General features: G+C 38.9%; 1 protein-coding gene across 3 annotated transcripts in view; it reads left to right on the top strand.

Moving 5' to 3' along the window:
* EDA2R (ectodysplasin A2 receptor) overlaps positions 1-24,369 on the top strand; it is an 83,320-nt gene extending 58,951 nt beyond the window's left edge. Inside the window, exons 2-7 of one of the 3 annotated variants that reach the window (XM_045996028.1) lie at positions 18,003-18,181; positions 18,738-18,823; positions 20,895-21,053; positions 21,313-21,314; positions 23,836-23,890; positions 24,062-24,369. In XM_045996028.1, the coding sequence (XP_045851984.1) occupies positions 18,003-18,181; positions 18,738-18,823; positions 20,895-21,053; positions 21,313-21,314; positions 23,836-23,890; positions 24,062-24,369 (789 nt within the window). The remainder of the gene's footprint in view (positions 1-18,002; positions 18,182-18,737; positions 18,824-20,894; positions 21,054-21,312; positions 21,315-23,835; positions 23,891-24,061) is intronic. The other 2 variants (XM_045996031.1, XM_045996029.1) reach the window with 2 other exon arrangements.
* The last annotated feature ends 232 nt before the right edge of the window (positions 24,370-24,601 follow it).

The following is a 24,601-nucleotide window of genomic DNA, read 5'->3' as shown; positions in this document are numbered from 1 at the left end:
ACCCAAATGGTCCCCAAGGTAAGATTTATGAAGTATACAAACAAAAGCAGACAAACAAAAAGACTGATATAAAAGCAAAAAAAGGAAGAACCTCGTCAAAAAGAACCCCACGTATAAGATTTATATACTATCAGGACAAACACAAATACACAGAAACACTGGGGGAAGGAAAAGTTGGGGGCGTGGTTATAAATTCTCAGTGTGGGCGAGAAAGTTTATTTTGATTCTTCCTGGATATATCTTGATATCTTTGTTAAATGACTCAACTTTCCTAAGATAAAGGGGGATTAAAAATTGGTTTACCTATAGGGGTAGCATTGATTGGGGAAAGGGGATTACCTTGAAGTTTAACTCTATATATATATTAGAAAATAAAAATTAAAAAAGAATAAACTAGATTAAACTAAACTAAAATTAAAAAACTTTAAAAAATAGAAAAGCAAAAGAAAAACATGGGTGTATGTATCAAAAAGTTCAGGTTAGAAGGTTATTAAGGAATTTGATGTACTGGACATCACACTGTAATGGTAAATAGGTTAAAAATTATCTATATGTATAAAATAAATGACCTAGAATAGTGGTAATGGGTTAAAAATCAAGTTGTATCTATGAAGTAGTGGTGGTGGTTCTCTTGTTGTCTTTTTTTTTTCTTTCCTGGTTGGTTTTCTGGGGGAGAGGCCTGTCACATGGGTTTTCAGTCAATGATGTTCCCTGAATTAAGTCCTCCTGCCCCCCTCAAGGGGGTGGACTCCGAGGAAACTGTTTTTTTAGGCTTTTGTTCTCTGGAGGTTTTTATGTTTGTTCATCTGTTTTCTCTCGCCTTGACAGCTTTTGATGATTTTTGGAGGTTTAGAGGAGAGCAAACTGCACCCCGACCTCCCTCTCAGAGAGAAGCCTCAGAATGCTCTGCAGAGCTGGTGGCAGAGTAGGTTCAGAGTCATGGTCCCTGGAGATGCAGGATCTCCTCCTTGTACTCAAAACCATGGCAATGGTGGGTACCTGGGCAGCTCCAGACCGCCAGAGATGTTCCAAGTATCAACTGCACACTGAGATTGACCAGCAGGCCCTATCTGGGAGTGCCTGATTTTTCCGGGTGCCAGAGCTCCTGGCTAGTGCCTGTGAGCACCTCTCCTAGGGGAGGGTGTGGGGCTTGTGCATCTCAGGCTCTGATCCCTCAGCGAGGGTCTTTGAGTGCCAGGCTAATGCCTGCCCGCACCTCTCAGAGAGGGTGTGGGGCATGAGCATCTCAGGAACGCTGTCTGGCGAGGCTCCAAACCCCTCACGGGAACTGGACCCCATGCGTTCTCAGGTGCGCTGGTGGCTCAGGCATGCTGGCGGCTCAGGGACCAAGTCCTGGTTTCTCTGCCACACTCTCTCTGGCTCAGCGCCAGGGGAGGTTGTCCTGGGTCTGGGGACTTAAGCCCCTGTCCCTAACCGCCCCGATTCCCACAATTTTCCCCTGTGATCCTTTGCTCTTTTTTGAGTGCTTTCAACCAGACTCCAAGTTAATGCTGTTCCCCAGAGGCAGGGCACTCTCATATTGGGGTATTACTTTCCAATCAGTCGCCTCTGGTGGCTCCCCCCCCTTTTGTTTATCTTCCAATATCAGTCCGATGTTCCCACTCCACTTTACCTGCCCACTGGCATCTTCTGCTCCTGTAGAGATCCAGACGTGTATAATTCTGATCTCAGACTGATTTCATGGGTGATCGGAGTTCTTTGGTAGGTAATCAGCTCACTTTAGGGTATAGGTTGAAACTGCGCCTCCTCCTACTTCCCCGCCCTCTTGACTCCCCCAGGAAAATTGTCTGCAGACAAGGTCCCCTCCAAGTCATCAGGGCCCATGGCTTCTGTCGGATTTGGCAACCCGCACTGAGGAAAGTAGGTGAATGGGCTGCAGCGCTGGACCTCCCACCTGGCAGCTGTATATTTAACTTTTGAAGGACCCTTCATACTGTTTTCCAGAGTGACTGCACCAATTTGCTTTCCCAGTAACACCATAAGATGTTAAAGAATTCATGGAAACCAAAGAGAATGAAGACACTTCCATCCAAAACCTATGGGATACAGCAAAGGCGGTCCTAAGGGGGAAATACATAGCCTTCCAAGCCTCTCTCAAAAAAAAATTGAAAAATCCAGAATACACCAGCTGTCTTTACACCTTAGAGAACTGGAGAATCAACAACAAATTAAGCCAACTCCACACACAAGGAGGGAAATAATCAAGATAGAGCAGAGATTAATGAGATAGAAACAAGAGATACAGTAGAATGCATCAGTGAACCTAGAGCTTTTTTTTTTAAAGAATCAATAAGATCAATAAACCATTGACCAAACTAATCCAAAAGAAGAGAGAGAAGACCCAAATTAATAAAATTATGAATGAAAAGGGAGAGATCACAACTAACACCAAGGAAATAGAAACAATCATCAGAAATTGTTATCAACAGTTATATGCCAATATGTTAAGCAACTTAGAGGAAATGGATGCATTCCTGGAAAACTATAAACTTCCAAAACTGAACCAGGAAGAAACTGACAACCTGAATAGACTGATATCCAGTAACAAGATTGAAGCAATGATCAAAAAACCTCCCCCTGAAAAAAAATCCTGGGACCTGACAGATTCCCTGGGGAATTCCAAACTTTCAAAGAAGAAATAATACCTATTCCCATGAAGCTCTTTCAAAAAAATTGAAGGAGAAGGAAATCTTATAGACTCTTTTTATGAAGCCAGCATTACCCTGATCCCCAAACCAGGTAAAGACCCCACCAGAAAAGGAGAATTTCAGACCAATATCCCTGATGAATATGGATTCATAAAGATTCTCAGCAATATTCTAGCTAATAGGATTCAAAAGTAAAATTAAGACAATTATCCACCATGACCAGGTGGGATTTATCCCTGGATTGCAAGTGTGGTTCAACATTTGCATAACAATCCATGTGATAGAACAAATCAATAAGAAAAGAGAGAAGAATCACATGACCTCTCAATTGATGTAGAAAAAGTATTTGAAAAAATCCAGCATCCATTCCTGATTAAAACACTTCAAAGTATAGGGATAGAGGGAACATTCTTCAACTTCATGAAATCTATCTATGAAAAATCCACAGCAAATATCATCCTCAATGGAAAAAACCTGACAGCCTTCCCTTTGAGATCAGGAACACAAGGATGCCCACTCTCACCACTCTTATTCAACATAGTATTAGAAGTCCTAACAACAGCAATCAGAAAACAAAGAGAAATAAAAGGTACTCAAATTGGCAATGAAGAAGTCAAGCTCTCTCTCTTCACAGATGACACAATACTTTATGTGGAAAACCCAAAAGACTCCACCCCCAAACCACTAGAACTCATTCAGTAATTCAGTAATGTGGCAGGCTACAAAGTCAATGTACAGAAATCAGTTGCTATCTTATACACTAACAATGAAAATACAGAAAGGGAAATAAGAGAATCGATTCCATTTACTATAGCACCAAGAACCATAAGATACCTGGGAATAAACCTAACCAAAGAGGTAAAGGACCTGTACTCGAGGAACTACAGAACACTCATGAAAGAAATTGAAGAAGACACAAAAAGATGGAAGACCATTCGATGCTCATGGATGAGAAAAATAAACGTTGTTAAAATGTATATACTGCCTACAGCAATCTATACTTTCAAAGCCATTCTGATCAAAATTCTACTGGCATTTTTCAAAGAACTGGAGCAAACAATCCTAAAATTTGTATGGAATCAGAAGAGACCCTGAATTGCTAAGGAAATGTTGTAAAACCAAAAAAAAAAAAAAAAAAAAAAAAAAAAAAAAAAAAAAAAAACTGGCAGCATCATGTTGCCTGATTTCAAGCTTTACTACATAGCTGTGATCACAAGACAGCATGGTACTGGCATAAAAGCAGACACATAGAACAGTGGAACAGAGCAGAGAGCCCAGATATAGACCTTCAACTCTATAGTCAAATAATCTTCGATAAAGCAAGAAAAAATATACAGTGGAAAAAAGTCTCTTCAATAAATGGTGCTGGGAAAATTGGACAGCTATGTGTAGAAGAATGAAACTTGACGATTCTCTTACACCATACACAAAGAGAAACTTGAAATGGATAAAAGAGCTCAATGTGAGGCAGGAATCTATCAGAATCCTAGAGGAGGCCACAGCAACTTCTTTCAAAATATGTCTCCAAAGGCAAAAGAAACATACTCTCTTGTTTTTTTTTTTAAAGATTTTATTTATTTATTTGACAGAGAGAGAGATCACAAGTAGGCAGAGAGGCAGGCAGAGAGAGAGGAGGAAGCAGGCTCCCCGCGGATCAGAGAGCCTGATACGGGGCTCGATCCCAGGACCCTGAGATCATGACCTGAGCCGAAGGCAGTGGCTTAATCCACTGAGCCACCAAGGCGCCCCTACTCTCTCATTAATTACAGCTTTGTAATACAGCTTGAAATCAAGAATTGTAATGTCTCCCACATTGGTTTTCTTTTTTAAAGATTATTTTGACTATTCAGGATCCTTTCTGGTTCTCTACAAATTTTTGGATTCATTGTTCTAGCTCTGTAAAAAATGCTAGTGTTATTTCAATAGGGATTGCATAGAATTTGTAGATTGCTTTGGGAATTATGAACATTTTAAGAATATTTGTTCTTCCAATCCATGGTCATGGAATGCTTTCAGTTTCTTTGTGTACCTCAATTTTTTTTCATATGTGTTTGATAGTTTTCACACTATGGTCTTTTACCTCTTTAGCTAGGTTTATTGCTAGATATCCTATGGTTTTTCATACAAATGTAAATGGGATCAATTCCTTGATTTCTCTTTTTGTTGCTTCATTATTGGTATATAGAAATGCAACACACCTCTGCTCATTGGTTTTATATCTGGCAACTTTGCTAAATTCCTGTATCAGTTCTAGCAAAATTTTGGTGGAGTCTTCTGGGTTTTCTACATAGAATATCTTATCATCTTTGAAGAGTGCAATTTTGGCTTCTTTGATGATTTAGATGCATTTTATTCATTTTAGTTGCTGATTGCAAAGACTAGGACTTCCAGTACTATGTCGAACAGCAGTGGTGGGAGCAAATGTCCCTGTATTGTTCCCAACCTTATGGAAAAAGCTCTCAGTTTTTCCATTTGTATATGGCTTTTATGATGTTGAGCTATGTTGTCTCTACCCCTACTTTGTGGAGGGTTTTTATCAAGAAAGGATGCTGTATTTTGTCAAATGCATGTTCTGCATCTATTGAGAGGATCATTTGGTTGTTATTCTTACTTTTATTGATGTGGTGTATCACTTTGATTTTTAGGGGATATTGAATAACCCAGTCATCCCGGAATAAATACCCTCTATCCTTTTAATTATTATCATTATGCTATGTTAGTCACAATACTGTATGTCATTAGTTTCTGATGTAGTGTTCCAAGATCCATTGTTTATGTATAACACCCAGTGCTCCATGCAATAGGTACCCTCCTTAATACCCATCACTGGGCCAACATACCCCCCGACCCTCTCCTCTAAAACCCTGTTTGTTCCATGGAGTCCACAGTCTCTCATGGTTTGTCTCCCCCTCCAATTCTACCCCCCTTCATTTTTCCTTCCTTCTCCTAATGTCTTCCATGCTATTCTTTATGTTCCTTAAGTAAGTGAAACCTTATAATAATTGACTTTCTCTGCTTGACTTATTTCACTTAGTATAATCTCCTCCAGTACCATCCATGTTAATGCAAAAATTGGGTATTCATCATTTCTGATCACTGAGTAATGTTCCACTCTATATATGGACCACATCTTCTTTATCCATTCATCTGTTGAAGGGCATCTTGGCGCTTTACACAGTTTGGCTATTATGGACATTGCTGCTATAAGTATTGGGGTACATGTAGCCCTTCTTTTCACTAGACCTGTATCTTTGGGGTAAATACCCAGTAGTGAAATTGCTGGGTCATAGGGTAGGTCTATTTTTAATTTTTTGAGGAATCTCCACACTGTTTCCCAAAGTGGCTGCACCAACTTTCATTCCCACCAGTAGTGTAAGAAGGTTCCCCTTTCTCCACAGCCTCTCCAACATTTGTTATTTTCTGCCTTGTTAATCTTTGCCATTCTAACTAGTGTAAGGTGTTATCACAATGTAGTATTGACTTGAATTTCCTTGGTGGCTTATGATGAAGAACATTTCTTCCTGTGTCTGTTAGCCATTTGCATGTCTTTATTGGAGAAGTGTCTGCTCATGTCTTCCACCCATTTTTTTTTTTTAAGATTTTTATTTATTTAATTGACAGATCAGAAGTAGGCAGAGAGGCAGGCAGAGAGGGGAGGGGGAGAAGCAGGCTCCCTGCGGAGCAGAGAGCCCGACGCGGGACTCGATCCCAGGACCCCAGGACCATGACCCGAGCCGAAGGCAGTGGCCCAACCCACTGAGCCACCCAGGCGCCCCTTCCACCCATTTTTTGACTTGATTATTTGTTTTATGGGTGTTGAGTTTAAGAAGTTCTTTATAGATCTTGGATATCAGACCTTTGTGTGTAGTGGCATTTGCAAATATCTTCTCCCATTCCATAAGTTGTTTCTTTGTTTTGATAACTGTTTCCTTTGCTGTGTAGAAGTTTTGATCTTGATGAAGTCCCAGAAGTTCATTTTCACTTTTGTTTCCCTTGTCTTTGGAGATGTGTCTTGAAAGAAGTTGCTGTGGCTAATGTTGGAGAGATTACTGCTGATGTTCTCCTCTAGGATTTTGATGGATTCCTGTCTCACATTGAGGTCTTTCATCCATTTTGAGTTTATCTTTGTGTATGGTGTAAGAGAATGGTCAAGTTTCATTCTTCTGTACATAGCTTTCCAATTTACCAGCACCATTTATTGAAGAGACTGTCTCTTTTTCCACTGGATATTTTTTTCTGATTTGTTGAAGATTATTTGACCATAGAGTTGAGGGTCCATATCTGTGCTCTCTACTCTGTTCCATTGGTCTATGTGTCTGTTTTGTGCCAGTACCATGCTGTCTTGGTAATCACAACATTGTAATTAAGCTTGAAATCAGGCAATATGATGCCACCAGCTTTGTTTTTCTTTCTCAACACTTCCTTAGTGATTTGGGGTCATTTCTGGTCCCATAGAAATTTTAGATTGTTTTTTCCAGCACTTTGAAAAATGCCATTGGTATTTTGATTGGGATGATGTTGAAAGTATATATTGCTCTGGGCAGCATAGACATTTTAACAATGTTTTTTCTTTTGATCCATGAGTATGGAATGTTTTCCCATCTTTTGTGTCTTCTTCAATTTCTTTCATGAGTGTTCTGTACTTCCTTGAGTACAGATCCTTTACCTCTTTGTTTGGGTTTCTTCTAAGTTATCTTGTGGCTTTTGGTGCTATTGTCAATGGAATCAATTCTCTAATTTCCCTTTCTAAATTTTCATTGTTAGTGTATAAGGAAGCAAATGATTTCTGTGCATTGATTTTGTATCCTGCCACATTACTGAATGGCTGTGTGAGTTATAGTAATTTGGGGATGGAGTATTTGGGGTTTTCCAGATAAAGTATCATGTCATCTGTGAAGAGAGAGAGTTTGACTCCTTTTTTTGCCAATTTGAATACATTTTATTTCTTTTTGTTGTCTGAATGTTGTTGCTAGGACTTTTAGTACTATGTTGAACAATAGAGGCAAGGGTAAATATCTTTTGTCTTGGTGAATATTCCTTTTAATATATTCTTGGATTCCATTAGCTAGGATCTCATTGAGAATTTTTGCATCAATTTTTATCAGGGATATTGGTCTATAATTTTCCTTTTTAGTGGAGTCTTTGGTTTTGGGATCAAAGTGATGTAGGCTTCATAGAATAACTTTGGAATATTTCCTTCCATTTTGATTTTTTGGGACAAGTTGAGAAGAATAGATATTAAGTCTTCTTTAATGGCTTGTTAGGGTTCCCCCCTGGAAGCCATCAGGCCCTGGATTCTCCTTTGTTGGAAGAATTTTTTTTATTATTATTCAATTTTTTTATGTGTCTGTTCAGATTTTCTATTTCTTCCTGATTCAGTTTTTGTAGTTTATGTGTTTCTAGGAATTTATCAATTTCTTCCAGATTGTGTAATTTGTTCACATACAACTGCTAATATTCTCTTATAATTGTTTGTATTTTTGTGGCATTGTTCGTGATGTCTCCTCTTTCATTCAGGCTTTTATTTATTTCAATCCTCTGGCTTTTCATTTTGATAAGTCTGGCTAGAGGTTTATCAGTCTTGTTAATTCTTGTTACTTCAAAGAACCAGCTCATAGTTTTCTTGGTCTGCTTTGCTGTTTTATTGATTTGCATTCTAATTGATTTCTGTTCTAATTTTATTATTTCCCTTCTCCTGCTGGCTTTAGGCTTTATTTGCTATTCCTTTTCCAGCTCCTTTAGGTGTAATGTTACATTGCATACTTGAGACTTTTCTTGCTTCTTGAGAAGGGGCTCTATTGCCATATACTCCCCAATTAGGACTGCCTTTGCTGCATCCCTGCAGTTCTGAAATGCCATGTTTTCATTTTCAGTTGCTTCCATGTATTTTTTAAAAATTCTTCTTTAATTTCCTTGTTAACCCACTTGTTCTTTAGTGGTTTATCTTCAACCTCCATGTATTTGTGTTTGTTCCAAATATTTTCTTGTGGTTGACTTCAAATTTCATAGCATTCTGGTCTGAAAATATACATAGTATGATCTCAGTCTTCTTGTAAAGGTTGAAGCCTAATTTGTGACCTTGTAATTGATCTATTCTGGAGAATATTCTGTACATACTCAAAAAGAGTGTATATCCTGCTACTTTTGGATGAAATTCTCTGAATCTATCTGTTAAGTCCATCTGGTTCAGTGTGTCATTCAAGGCCCTTGTTTCCTTGTTGATCTTCTGCATAGATTATCTGTCCCCTGATGTGAGCAGGGTGCTAAAGTCCCCTACTATTACTGTATCATTATCAGTCAATTTCTTCAATTTTTTAAAGATTTTATTTACTTATTTGACAGAGAGAGAGAGCCATCACAAGTAGTCAGAGAGAGGGGGAAGCAGGCTCCCTGCTGAGCAGATCCCGATGTGGGGCTTGATCCCAGGACCCTGGGATCATGACCTGGGCCAAAGGCAGAGGCCCAACCCCCTGAGCCACCCAGGCACCCCTGTTTCTTCATTTTTTTATTAATTGATTTATATATATGGCTGCTCCCAGGTTAGCAGCATAAATATTTAAAATTGTTGGATGTTCTTGCTGAACGGACACCTTTACTATGATATAGTGCCCTTTTCATCTCTCATTATTGTATTTGTTTGAAAATCTAGTTTGTCTGGTATAAGTATTGCTACTCCAGCTTTCTTTTGATGTTCATTAGCATGATAAATTATTCTCTACCCCCTCATTTTCAATTTGGAGGTGTCTTTGTGTCTAAAATGAGTCTCTGGTAAGTGGCATATCAATGGGTCTTGAGGTTTTTTTTTTTTTAATTCATTCTGAATCCTCATGCCCTTTGGAGCATTTATTCCATTTGCATTCAGAATAATTATTGACATATATGAGCTTAGTGCCAGTATATTACCTGTAAAGTCTCTGTTTCTGTCTAGACTCTGTTACTTTTGGTCTCTCTTTCTCAGTCAAATGGTCCCCTCTAATATTTATTGTGGAACTGCAATATTTATTGCAGAACTGGTTTAGTGTTCATGAACTTATTTAGTTTTTACTTATCTGAGAAACTATATATCTTTTTCTATACTGAATGACAGATTTGCTGGATAAAGAATTCTTCGCTGCATATTTTTCCTTGTAGCATGTTGAATATTTCCTTCCACTCCATTCAGGCCTGCCAAATTTCAAGGGACAGGTCCACTGCTACTTTATGTGTCTATACTTGTAGGTTAAGGACTTTTTTTTTCTCATGACATAAAATAATAATGATGTAATATATGTTAGCTAACACAAATAATTAACACAAATAATTAAAAAATAAAAGATCCTTTCTCTAGATGCTTTTAGAATTTCTCTTTTACCCTTGTATTTTACAAGTTTCACTATGATATGTCTTGGTGTTGACTTGTTTTTATTGATTTTGAGGTAAGTTCTCTATGCCTCTTGGATTTGAATGCATATTTCCTTCCCCAGATTTGGGAAGTTCTCAGTTATAATTTGTGTCAAATAAACTCTATGTCCATTTTCTCCTCTCTTCTTGTTCTGGGGCTCCTATGATATGGATATTATGTTCTTTTGTGGACTCACTGAGTTCCCTAAGGCTACATGCATGATCTAGTAATTTTCTTTCCCTCTTATTTTCAGCTTCATTATTTTCCATAATTTTATCTATCTGTTTATCTATGTATATCATCAAATCTCTCTTCTGTTTCTTCAGTTCTTGTTGTGAATGTATCCAGTTTTTCATCTGCGTTGCAGCATTTTTTATGGCAACCTGGCTAATTTTAATTCTTTTATATGTGTATAATAATCTGCAAGGGTTTCTCTGGTGTCTTCTGTGCTTTTTCAAGTCCAGCTAGTAGTCTTATGACTGCTGCTTTAAATTATTGTTCAGATATATTATTTTTATCTGCTTTTAGAAAGTCCTTAGTTGTGATTTCTTCCCGACCTTTCTTTTAGGGAGAATTTCCTCCATCTTTCATTTTGGGTAAGCTTCTGTCTTTTGCATGTTTGATAAGTGTGTTATCTTTACTACACCTGAGAGTAATGTTATATTAAAAAGAGGTCATACACTGTCCAAGGCCTGACACTTTAGGAAGTGTTTCTCATGTATGCTATGTGTACTTTGTTGTTGAGTTTTGTCTGCTCTTTCCCACTGGTCCAACCCTGTAGAGCTCCTCCTTGCTTGTGATGGGGAGTGTTTGGACCTTTAACTAGGTGTATTTTGATTTGTTGTTCAAATAAGCTTGGAAAAAGGGGAAAAAATCTGATTTAAAAAAAGAAAAAGAAATAACAGGAATAAGAACAAATAAAAACACTCAGAAAACTATAAGCCTGATTCCTAAGAAAAGAAACAAAGAAAGAAAGAAAGAAGAGAAAAAAACAATTCTGATCCCCACCCAAAGAGAAAAGGAAGGGAAACAAACAAACAAACAAACAAACAACAACAACATAAAACAAAAACCTATGAGCCTGATTCTAAAGAATAGAAAAAAAAAAACCCTAAAAAGTAAGCCCTGGGCCTATTTCCACCAGAACTGCTGCTGACACTTTGAAGCACCCTATGATCAGTAGACCTTGTGTATGCAGGGTGCTGCCTATGTTGGTCTTCTGGGGGAGAGACTCCATGCACTGGTTCAGAATCAAACATGCCCCAGTATGTATGCAGTCGCAAGCACAGGGGGGCAGGTTTTGGTATAAGCAGGTCTCACCTCCTCTTGGGCCCACTGTGTTGCACTCTGAAGTCTGACTCTGTTTTTTTGAGAGGAAAAATATCTTCACCCTACTCTCTTGTCCCTGTCAGGAAGACCTTACAAAGTAGCAGGGGCCCTTCACCCACCCAGCACCACAGTTCTCCTGCATTTTATCTTTGCTGCTTGACGAATTCAAAACTCCAAATCTTAGAGGACCTGGCACTGCTTGGGCCTATCCCCATCCTTTAGCATCAAGCCTCACCCTGCTGTATCTGGTTCCCTTTGTCCCAGAAAAATAGTCCCTTGCCTGTACAGTGCATGGAATCTATGCTGTAGCACAATGAAATGCAGCAACCAGGTTAGCCACCCTCTGCATGTGCCTCTGTCCCCTATTGATGAAAGGCCCTTTGCTGGCACCTGAAGTGCCTTTTATCCTTAGAGAGGCAATATACCCTCTTCCAAATGTACTCCAAGAAGGGGAACATTCTCTCCCGGTGTGACCCAGGATATTCCTACAGGACATTATATTCTCCTAGGCTAACTCCCTCCTCCCCAGGAGCACATGTCATAGTTGCACTCTGGTGAAAGTCATGTTCTTCCAAAACCTCAGAATTTGAGCTCTGTACACTATTTGCAAAATTCCTGCAACACTCAGTACCCCTCACTCTCTAGTCCTTGGTCCAAAGAGGTTTTCTTCTTGTGTGAACCTGATGCTACATTCTTTCCACCCCTCTCTCTTTCTCTCTTTTTTAATCTCTCCATGGAAATTATTCCCTCATTTCTACAGCACCACAGTTTTTCTCTCCTCAAATTCACTTCCATGAATTTGGCACTTGCCAGGTTATCTCTCTCCAACCACGGGTATCCTTCTCCCATTCATCAGGTTGATTTCATGGATGTTCTAAGTGATATGACCTCAGTACAGCTGACTTCAAGGGATGAGGAAAAGCCCAGGGTCCCCCTACTTCTCTGCCATGTTAACTGCTTCCCCCTCTTCTTTGTTTCTTATAGATTTTTTTTGTTGTTGTTGTTGTTCACGGTCTATTTTATATGGCATCAATACAGACACCCCAGGTCTCTTTTTGTTACTATTTGCAAGGGATATGTTTTTCATCCTTTTAATTCCAATCATTTGTGTCTTTGAATCTTGTACATAGCATATGGGTGGGTCATTCATGTATATTTTTGTCATTATTGTTGTTGTTTATTTAGAACACTGACATTAAGAGAAATACTTAAGAGAGAGAGACAGAGAGAGAGAGATTGTTAAGGGAGTACTTCTTACATCTTGTTATTGGTCTTATGTATGGTTTTTACAATTTTGTCCCTCATTCCCTACATTATTACCATTTTTGCTATTTGATTTTTGAAGTGAGTTTTATTAGTTTCCTTTTCATTCCTTTTATATATATTTTATTTGCTTTCTTTTTGTTACCATGCACATTCCCTTTAACATCCTAAATTTTAACAATGTAGTTTGAATTGAGACCAGTTTAACTTCAATAGCATACAAAACCTCTAATTTATACAGCTTTGTCTCACTTCTCTTTATGTTACTATTTTCACTTTTTTTGTATTTTTAATATTTTATTTATTTATTTGACAGAGAGAGAAGGAGATCACAAGTGGGCAGAGAGGCAAGTGGGTGGTGGGGGGGAAGCAGGCTCCCCACTGAGCAGAGAGCCCAATGCGGGTCTTGATCCCAGGACCCTGAGATCATGACCTGAGCCAAAGGCAGAGGCTTAACCCACTGAGCTACCCAGGTGCCCTTCACTCTTGTCTTAAGTATGTGTCAATATCATAGATTTTCTAATTATTACATTTTCTTTTTTTAAGATTTTTATTTATTTATTTGACAGACAGAGATTACAATTAGGCAGAGAGGCAGGCAGAGAGAGAGGAAGGGAAGCAGTCTACCCACTGAGCAGAGAGCCTGATGTGGGGCTCAATCCCAGGACCCTGGGATCATGACCCGAGCCAAAGGCAGAGGCTTTAACCCCCTGAGCCACCCAGGTACCCCATTACTTTGTCTTTTAAATAGTATATGAAATATAAGTTGGAGTGGAAAACTTAAAATGCAATAATGATGCCTTTCATATTTGTTCATGTATTTACCTTTACCAAAAGATATCTATCACCCTGTGTGGCTTTAAGCAACTATCCAGCATCCTTTGTTTTTTTTTTTTTTTTTCTTAAAGATTTTATTTATTTGACAGAGAGAAAGAGAGATCACAAGTAGGCAGAGAGGCAGGCAGAGAGAGAGAGGGAAGTAGGCTCCCCACTGAACAGAGAGCCCAATGCAGGGCTTGATCCCAGGACCCTGAGACCATGACCTAAGTGGAAGACAGAGGCTTAACCCACTGAGCCACCCAGGTGCCCCCAGCAGTCTTTAATTCTAACCTAAAGAATTCCCTTTAGCATTTCTTGCAGTACAGATCTGGTAATATTAAACTGCCTCAGCTTTTATTTATCTAGAAATGATTTAATTTCTCCTTCATTTTTGAAGAATTATTTTTTCCTGGATAAAGAATAATTTGTTAGCAGTCTATTTCTTTCAATACTTAAATATGTCATCTTATTGTCTTCCAGGCTCCATATTCTTTTAGGAAATATATGATCTCTTGCACTTGATAAGTTGTTTCTCTATTGTTACATCAAGGTTTTTCTTTGTCTTTGGCTCTGTATATCTTATTTTTAATATGTCTTATTGTGGATCTCTGAATTTTTCCTATTAAAGTTCACTGAGCATTATGGATGTGTTTATTAATGTCTTTCATCACATTTCATAAAATTTTAGCCATTATTTCTTCAAATATGTTTTCTGCTTGTTTATTTCTCTCTTTTCCTTCTGGGAATCCCCATTGTTTGTTACTCCACTTTTTGGTGTCTCTTAGGTTTTGTTTACTCTCTTCATTCCTTTTTTATTTCTGTTCCTCAGACTTCATAATTTCAACTGTCCTCAAGTTTGCTTATTCATTTTTCTACATGCTGTTGAACTCTTATAGTGAAATTTTATTCCAGTTAGTTTATTTTCAGATCCAGGATTTCTGTTTTGTTTCTTTTTTATAATTTTTATATTACCGTTTTTTTCAAACACTTATTTCTAATTTCCTTATTTCATGATTTTTTTGAATATATTTAAGATATTAGTCTTTTAGTCTTTGTCTAATTAGTCCAATGTCGGGACTTCCTCAGAAACACTTTCTATCAATTTTATTTGTTTCTTTAAATGAGCCATACATCCATATTTCTTTATATGCTTTGCCACCTTTTTGTTCAAAACTAACCATTTTTTAATTATAATGTGGTGTTTCAGCTTTTTTTTCCTTCTTCACATTTAGTTTTTTTTTTTAATGAATTTATTGAAAGCTATATTGGGTCACTTATTTAGGTGTTTTTCCAAACTCTTTTTTCAGACACTGTATTCTTTGCCATATGTTGTCATGTAATCTGTGTACATTTAGATCATGGTTAGTTAATATATTTATTTTTTTATTTATTTATTTAAGAAGGAGTGCATACAGTGGGGAGGGGCAGGGAGAGAGGGAGAAGCAGACTCCCTGAAGAGCATGGATTCCCTATGTAGGGCTGGATCCCAGGAGCCCAAGATCATGACCTGAGCTGAAGGCAGACACTTAGCAGATTTAGCCACCCAGTTGTCCCAATAATATTTTGATAGTTATTTCCTTGAGTGTTATAAGTTAAGCAAAATAAACAAAAAATAAACAAAAACACACCTTTCCCAGTCTTTGCAGATTGGGTTTGTGCTGAAGCATTCCTTAGCCAAAATTGCTCTTAGCCTGTGGATCAGCCCAATGTGGAAGCTTTGGGTCTTCTCCTTTTATAAGCATTTCTCATGCCCCAGGAATGCTTGTGCCTTTCTAAATTCCCCCATTTATATGGGTGCTTCTGAATTTTTTCATTTCACAACACATTTCTCATGTATCCCACATTTCTTTCATCTTTCTAACCCTTCCAAGGTTAAGATGTCTATTGTGTTTATTTGCTCATAATTTCTTGCCCTAGGTATCTGTTGTTCATTAGTTTGCTTTGCAATCTTCTTTTTAAAAAATGCCTACCCATTTCCCAGTCTGAATTCTGAATTGAATGAAACAGGTGAACACTTCGCACCAGTCTTTCAGGTAGCCAACAGACAGGTTAGAACAGTCATACATAATAATTTTGAATAAGTTTTGCTCAATTCATTCTGGAACTAGGGATGAAGTCCTCCCACTAAGAACACAGGCTGTTGCAACTTTAAGATTGCCTCCACTTTAGGACTGGTGCTGCTCAGGAGAGGGGTGTAGTAAACGAAAACAAAAATGGCATAAAATTTTCCCTTCATTTCCAAGTCTTCTTTTTCTTGGTTCAACATTTGCTTAATTGCTGTAAACCTTTGTTTCCCAGAGTCCTGAAATATTGATTGTGACAATTTCTGCAGACTTTTTAAATGTTTTTTTTTTAAGATTTTTTTTATTTGACAGAGAGAGACACAGCGAGAGAGGGAACACAAGCAGGGGGAGTGAGAGAGGGAGAAGCAGGCTTCCCACTGAGCAGGGAGCCCAATGAGGGGCTCGATCCCACGATGCTGGGATCAGGACCTGAGCCAAAGGCAGACGCTTAATGACTGAGCCACCCAGGTGCCCCATCATACTTTTTTAAAGAATTATTTATTTATTTGAGAGAGAGAGAGAGAAAACACAGGCCAGGGGAGGGGCAGAGGGAGAGGGAGAGGAACCCCCAGGCAGACACTCTGCTGAGCATGGAGTCTGATGTGGGGCTCAATCCTGGGACCTTGAGATCATGACCTGAACTGAAATAAGAAGCTGAATGCTCAACGGACTGAGCTATTCAAGTGCCTTTCTGCATGTTTTTCTGTGTTACTATGAGGAAATGAAAGCTTGGAGCTGCCACCTCCTCCATTTTCCTGATGTCCTATCATTTTTAATATATTGAATTCAGCATTTCTCTGGGTGTTCCTGTGTTCCAGAAAATCACAGTATAAATAAAATTAAAGCATTTTTAAATATATAATAAGTATAAAGATAAAAAAACAGGCAGTTTTCTTGGGGGCAGGCCTAAGGGAGGCAAACATCAATGGGGTTAGAGAATGTTGGCTAGTAGTATTTTCAGGAAGAATGGAGACTTAGTTTGGCAATCAGCCTACTTCTGCCATAACTAGCAAATAGATAATATCCCTTAATAACTAGAGTTGTATTTTTGAAAGAGCTATGGTATATCAGGCAGGTGCCTTATACCTAAGTTAGAATGTCAGAGCTGGGAGAATATTTAGAGACTACCCACTTCAGCCTCTTCAAATGTTGGGGCTTCTGATCTTTAGAAATAGAGAGGGACTGGCTAGAGTCACACTGTGTCAATATTAGACCCAAGGCAAGAACCAGCTAGATCACTCTTCTCTCCTCTATATCATTGGCATTCAAACATTTTTTAAAGCATTACCAAGGGCAACAAATATATTTTGTCACATTCTAACACATACTTGCATATACTTTATCTCTGAAAGTTTTGTAAGATGATATTGAGGTATTGGTAGTGATTACAGCTGTCTGTCAAATATTTCCAACTTCTTACCCTCTAGAACATTGTGGAATTGCACTTTCTTTTACTTGTGTAGTTACTAATGGTCAGATGGTATGTGTGGTCAAAGACATGTGAGCAAAGTGAAATGGATCACTTCTGGAAGAAAATAAGAGCCAGTGGCCATTCACAATGTTCTCTTTTCCCTGATGTTCCAGTCATGGCAACACAAAGATAAGCTTCTGTTACCTTGTGTAGCCCAATGAGAATAATGTAAAGCATAGCTCCTACTAGACCTCTTGTAGGCTAATAGGGTGAGTGAGAAATAAACTTTTGTTCTTTCAAGGCACTGAGATTTGGAATTTGCTTTTTGTCAATTTTAGGTTTGGCCATCAAACCCAGAGGATGGCAAATGAAAAGATTTCTCCAGATACCTTAGTAGGAGAAAGAAGAGGCCTGAGGACAAGACTCTCTAGTGGCAAAGGACCCTGTGCCACCTTTGTCTCCACTTTTATTGGGATCTTAGCAATATATGAGGTGCAAGTGCAAAGTGAGGAAGAAAGTGTAACTTTAATGGTCAGGATAATAATACAAAGGGCAGTGTGTGATAAGGGCAAGAAGGCAAAGAGTCTGTGAAGTATGTGATCACAACTGGTGCCTTTTTTTTCTTTGAAACTTAAACATTCACTCCCTAGATAAGAATCTTGAGCCTCAGTAAGAATTTGGCCATTTTTAGCCAAGAAACTTCAAAGGAGGCCAGTGTTCTGGGCACTCCTCCTTTGCTTTTCAATTAGTCTCATCCAGGGAGGCATATACAAGTCAGATTTTATCTACCCAGGCACTGTAAATTCCCACATGACATATTATAACCTAGCCTATGTTGACTGATATTTAGCTTTAGTATATGCACACTGATATTTTATATCATTATTTTGTTTTGTTTTTAAATTTTAATGCTGATCTCAAACTAGTAAATTGATTTTTGTGATTCATAAATGTATTGCCACTTGAAGTCTGTAAAGCACTACTGTATACGATGTCCATTTGTCCCATAGCTGATCCTCTCTCTAAGTTTCTATAGAGAAGTGTTAGTGATTCCCATTTCTCTGCAGGATTGTGGCTATGGAGAAGGTGGAGATGCATACTGCACAACCTGCCATCCCCACAGATTCAAAAGCAGTTGGGGCCACCATAGATGTCAGACTTGCATCACGTGTGCTGTCATTAATCACATCCAGAAGGCCAACTGCACAGCTACCTCTAATGCTGTCTGTGGAGACTGTCTGTCTAGGGGAGCATGCTATGTGAGACCAAGATTTTCTGGATCTTTTATATTCCTTGGAGGTCTTCTTAATCCTTACCTCTAAAAGTCTAGTTGAAATATTCTAACTGTCCATATCATGATGAGCTCAAAGTCCCATGAGAGAGAAACAGTGTCTTCCCGTGATCCCCTTACAAAGAGCCTAGCACATGGTCAGCCACAGATGAATACTTAACAATTTTTTCATCATGCTGGCATGCTTAAGCCAAGGCCCAAGATTCAAGGTAAATCTCATTGTAGACCTAAAAGAGATCATGAAGCAGTTGATTTCAAAGCAGTGCTCCCCTCTCTTATAAGATTAATACTGCTTCTTAGCTATTGGGTATGGTGAATGTGGGAGGAGGTAGAACATGTGGGACTCTGATTCAGAATCAGATATTGAGGCAGAGCATTCATGAGGGTTGGAGATGTGTACCGGCTTCCAGGAGGGAAAGACTTTTAGAAGTTGCTTATGGTCTCAGTAAGGACCAGCCCACGTGCATTGCTTATTTCATTACTTTGCCATTCCTTATTGCTTTGACCATACGTTCTACCAAAAGACACGCATTGGAGGACTGCAGGACCAAGAGTGCATTCCATGCACAAAACAGACACCCACCTCTGAGGTTCAGTGTGTGTATCCAGTTCTCTTCTCCTGTTTTCCTCCAACCCATTGGGTGGTAGCAAGATAGGGTAGTAAAGTCTTCCTTACCCCCTTGTACTCCTTCCTGTAGAGCAGAATGGTAAGGGAAGCAGTTATATTTGAATTCTTATTTTGTAAGGCAGTGTCTGCATAACCCTCTTTACATCTTCTGAAAAGAATTTAAGTCATGATAATCACCATTCTTCATACCTTATGGGATGGCTGTCTAGGTCTAATGAATTAATATATTTAGAAAGCACTTTATAAGGTATACTATTTGTACAGTTATAGATGATAATGATGATGTAATATGAGGTTTAAAGGAGTCTCTATTGCTTAGGAATAGAGAAGCCTGAATGAAATACTAGGATCTAGTCTATGCCCATACCACCCATCCATTTTTCTATCTACAATTTTTCTCTATTTATGATATATATATATAGATAGATAGATAGATAGGTAGGTAGATAGATATACTCACTCCTTAAAATTATTGATATGTTTATAACATGAAATATTTCAAATATGTAGATGCTGCCCAGAACAATCTATACTTTCAATGCTATCCCTATCAAAATATCACTGGCATTTTTCAAAGTGCTGGAACAAACAATTCTAAAATTTGTATATAGAAATATTTAAAATGAAAAAAATATATACAAATCGTTAGTTGCAGGTGCCTGGGTGGCTCAGTTGGTTAAACATCTGCCTTTGGCTCAGGTCACGATCCCGGAGTCCTGGGATGGAGTCCCATGTCAGGCTCCCTGCTCAGCAGGGAATCTGCTTCTCCCTCTGCATCTACCTTCTGCTCATGCTTTCTCTTTCTCTCTCTCTCTCTCTCTCTCATCTCTCCCAAAAATAAATAAATAAAATCTTAAAAAAGGTTAATTACACAACATCCAAAATTAATAAATTTTAACATTTTGCATATTTATTTCAGGTTTTCTTAAAAAGAAAAAAGATTCCACAGATTAATAGAATTTATTTTTTCTAAAGATTTTTCTAAAGAGAGAGAGAGAGCATGAAGGAGGGGCAGAGGGAGAGAGAGAAGCAGACTCCCCTCTGAGCAGGTAGCCTGATGCAGGGCTCAATCCCAGGACCTTGGGATTGTGACCTGAGCCGAAGGCAGATACTTAACTGACTGAGCCACCCAGACATCCCTATAGAATTTCCTTTTTGCTCCTCTCTGAATTTCATTCTCTCCCTATTCCCCCAGAGGCAACCTCTGTCATAAAATTGTATGCATCCTTTTGGTAGGGTATGCTACTGTAACAAACCCCTAACTTAATACAACAAAAGCTTATTTTTCACTATATAAAGACATTCCTCAATCTTGTGACTATACCATCTAGGCCATGCGGCTCCTAAGTTGATGGAACAGGGAAGATACAGAAGAAACATAGTGGTTCTTAATTACTCCAGTCTACAAGGGACACACATTACTTTCACTCACAGTCCATTGGCCAGAAGTACTCTGATGGCCTAACTACAAAGTGTTTAGGAAATGCAGGGAAGCATGTGGATAATTGGTGAGCACTATGATTCTGCCAAACCCTCCACCCATGTTTTAATACTTGTATTTTTGTTACATAATTTCATATTTGATATTTTGTATAAATTATTTCAAGCTATATACTCACTTTCCCCAATTTTCTTTTTCCCTTCTGGATTATTTATATTGATCCATACAGGTCTTTTATTTTAAATTATATAATAATATTATGTCATTACATGATTTATTTATCCTATACTCTACTGATGAACATTTTAATTTGTTTCTAGTTTTCTAGGTTATATAACTAGATATGACATGGAAAGACCATAAAATATGTTTGTGTTTGAATAATTGTATTAACTTATACTTTATTAACAATATTTGCAAGTTCTTCTATCTCATTTTTTATATTTTTGCCTTCCTTATGAAGAATTAAAACCAGCTTAACAGCCCTAACTGGGGGAGGTCCTAGGAAGAGGACAATAGCTTCAGAGGTTCAGGCCCAGTGTCAGGGTGACTATGAACTGTCCATAGTGACTGACTTCTTCCATTTTCTTATCTCACAGGTGCCTTCCAGTTGAGCTTAGTGAAGGCAGATATACACACAGTGCCCCCTCAGGAGGCCACACCTGTTGCACTGATGAGCAGTCTGCTTGTGGTGTTTTCCCTGGCCTTCCTGGGGCTCTTCTACTTCAAGCAGTTCTTCAACAGACATTGCCAGCATGGTAAGTGTAGCTACTTCACATATCACACGAATCAGGAGCAAGGCTCTGATTAGAAGAAGAGAGTAATTTTCTGGGGTTGAGAGTTAATGGGCCTTCCCTACAGTGCTGAAAAACCTCAGGGGTGGACTATCTGTGGGTGGCAATAGAAAGCATGGGACTTCAGAAACTACTGAGGTCAACCCTGCAAGTTTATGGAACTTGATTCATTAAGGTAAAGGGGTTCATAAAGGAATACAACATCATGAGAAAACCCTTGGAGAAGTAATGTGGATACCTAGGTTTTAAATCAACCTATGCATTACTATGCAACTTTGGACATGTTGTCCAGCTTCTTTGGGACTTTTCATCCCTAATCTTTAAAATGAGTGTTGGTGTTGGATTAGTTGGTTTCTAAGTTCTTTTCCAATTCTTCATTTCTACTTATAGGTATAGATTATGGAGCTTATCAGGAATAGATGAATGTCTGGTTTTGAGACATGACTGCAATAAAATTGGGTGAGGTCTTAGGCAACTGTTATCCGTATATTTATATCTCAAATGTGGTAACTGAGAATCCAGTTTCCAGAGGAGCTGGTGGACCCAGACATTTATCTCCAGACAATACTGACACCCAAAGAGGTCTGACCCAGCCCATAGGAGATTGCCATGGAAATTGCCAATGGAAGCTCATAAAGTCAGGAGTACCATTGTGATATGCTTTCAGCACAGCTCTATCCATTATCCAAAAATGTGGGACAGAAATCCAGGTCAAGGAAGGCAAAGATGGGAAGAGATGAGATGGTGGGCTGGCCAGGAATAGGCAAAGTGTTAGAACAAGAGCCCAGAGCATTAAGTTTCTGTGCAGCTTTTGTGTCATTGAGAGAACTGAGATTTAGGCAGAGACACCTAAACAGGAATCCAGGCTAGTGAATAGAGTCTGTTTAGTAAGAAATGGGGAGGATAAAGTTTCTTAGGTATACTGGTGCTCAGATTCCTCCTCAGCACACTGGATACTGGGCCCAAAGCAGTATCACTTTTTTAACTTCTCTCTATGTGGGAAGATCTCTTTATATAGACCTCCTTGAGTAAGTTTGGTTTTAGAACATGCCAGATAATCTATAGAAGGCCTAGCATATAGGTTTGGCTTAAGCAACAGTGAATCTAGCATTTCATGGGCTGCAGAGATGCAAAGGGAACACTGTTATCACTTTATCACCTCTCTCAAACTCTGTTTCTTTCTCCTCTACTATTTGGTGGATCTTGGAGCACTGTGGTTCAGGGTGGACCTTTCTGACTTTGGAGCCAGTTTCTCAAATAAAAGAGCTGTTGCCCAGTCCCTGGGAATGGGCCTGAAACATAGGCATGAAGAATTTGGGCTCCATACTCCAGAAAAATGAAGATGAGTCAACATCTGAGAGTTGCTTATGTCCTTCCTCTTGCCTCAGGAAAGGAGAAATGGGTAAACCTTCTCTGCTCCTCCCCTGTCTTCAAGATAATAATTAAGTAGACTTCTCTGAGGATATGAGGGCAAGTATTTCCCTTAGAGTCTCCACAGGAGAACGAGAATAGAACTTTATTTATTTATTTATTTATTTATTTATTTATTTATTTTCATTTGGAGAGGGTGTTTATCAGGAGTCACTGACTAATATGCATACTGGAGTCATAATGGAGAAATCATTGTGTGAATTAGATCCAATATATTACATAATAGAGAGGAGTAGGGACTAAGGCAAACTAAAGAGTTAGTTCATTTTTTGCCTAAAGGCGAATCTGCTACTCAACTCCAAGTGATTCTTTCTTTCTTTCTCTCTTTCTCTCTTTTTCTTTCTTTCTTTCTTTCTTTCTTTCTTTCTTTCTTTGTTCTTTGTCTCTTTCTTCCTTTCTTCCTTTATTTCTTTCTTCTTTCTCTTTGTTTTACCATGGGAGAATGTTCAGTGTTTTAAGATTTTTCTGCATTTTCAGAGGAATCCAGAAATCCAAATTTCTGTGTTAGTTTTAAGCTCTGATGATGAATTCTAGTAATAAAATACATGCATACATACTGAATGAATAAATGAATAAATAAATAGATAAACAAACAAACAAATAAAACAACCACAATGCAGAGAGTCAAACAAGTACACACCCCATGGACTCTCAGTTTATAACCTGATGCTGTATTAGACTTATGCATGAAGCATGTACTCCTTCTCTGTCACTGCCATAACAAATTACCATAAATTTAATGACTTAAAACGCCTATTTATTATCTCACCATTTCCATGGATCAGAAGTTTTGTAGACTTAGCCGGATCTCTACTTAGAGTCTTACAAGGCCAAAATAAATGTGTTCACAGGACTGTGTTCCTTTCAGGAAACTGGAGGAGAGAATCCATTTCCTTGTTCATTCAGAAAGATGGAAGAATTCAGTTACTTGCAGCTATAGGAATGAGGTCCCATTTACATGCTGTCTGTCAGTTGAGGGCCATTTCAAGTTTCTAGAGACCACCTTCATTCTTTGGTTTACGACCTTTTTTCATTTTTAAAACTAGTAATGATGGGTCAAATCCTTTTCATGTCACATCTCTCTGATGCTCTCTCTGATTCTTCTGCTTTCAAGAGCACATATAATGACATTGGGGCCACCTGTATAATACAAGACAATATCACTATTTTAAGATCCATAATCTTAATTCCATCTGCAGTGTGCCTCTTGACATATGACACAACATAACACATAGGCATAACACTAAGGGATGAAGGTCATGGGAAAAGAGGGTCAAAATCCTGCTGCCCACAAAGGTTTTCTCTTTCTCTGGAGAAATTGACTCTTTTTCCTGATCCACCACTAGGTAGCCTCAATTTGATACCCCAGTGTAAATGTGTTTCCCGGTTGTTTTACCTCAGCCTAGTGCTAGGTACTTTGGTCTCCAGGGAGGGGAAGGGGAGCACTACTTCCCAGGCCCTGCCCATCTTGCACTCCGGACAAGGTCCTCTACTGAAAGGATCTCCTACCTTTGTGTGACCCAGTGGCTTTCTGCTTCAAGTTGCAGGAGGTTTGCTGCAGTTTGAGGCTGTTGAGGCAGCAGAAGAGGAATCTCTCTTCACCATGCCACCTGGCCAGGAGACCAGTCCTGAGTCTCCCCTGAGTGAAAGCATCTGTGAAACCCAGCCACTTAACCCCATCCTGGATGACGACTGCAGCTCAACTTGTGGCTTCCCCACACAGTTTACCATGGCCTCCTGTGCCTCAGAGAGCCACTTCCACTGGGTCCACACCCCGATCAAATGCACAGAGCTCGATCTACAAAAGTTTTCTAGTTCATCCTCCTATACTGGAGCTGAGACCTTGTAGGGAGACAGAGCTGAAAACTCTGAAGACAGACTGGAATTCAAGATGCCATTTGAAGTCTCCAGCCCTTAGCTCGAGTGAGGTGAGCTGGAAAGGTGGGACAGAAAGACCAGAAACTGGGGACCACCCCCAATGAATTTTCCTCTGTAATATTGTTGTTCAGTAGGGCTAGGGGTAGAGGAAGAGCAAGCTAGAAACACTGGATGGGCAAAAGTGGCTATGCTAATCTTCGGAG

Source organism: Meles meles, chromosome X, assembly GCF_922984935.1.
Source record: "Meles meles chromosome X, mMelMel3.1 paternal haplotype, whole genome shotgun sequence".
NCBI lineage: Eukaryota > Metazoa > Chordata > Mammalia > Carnivora > Mustelidae > Meles > Meles meles.
This window is presented reverse-complemented; position numbering and strand designations above follow the sequence as displayed.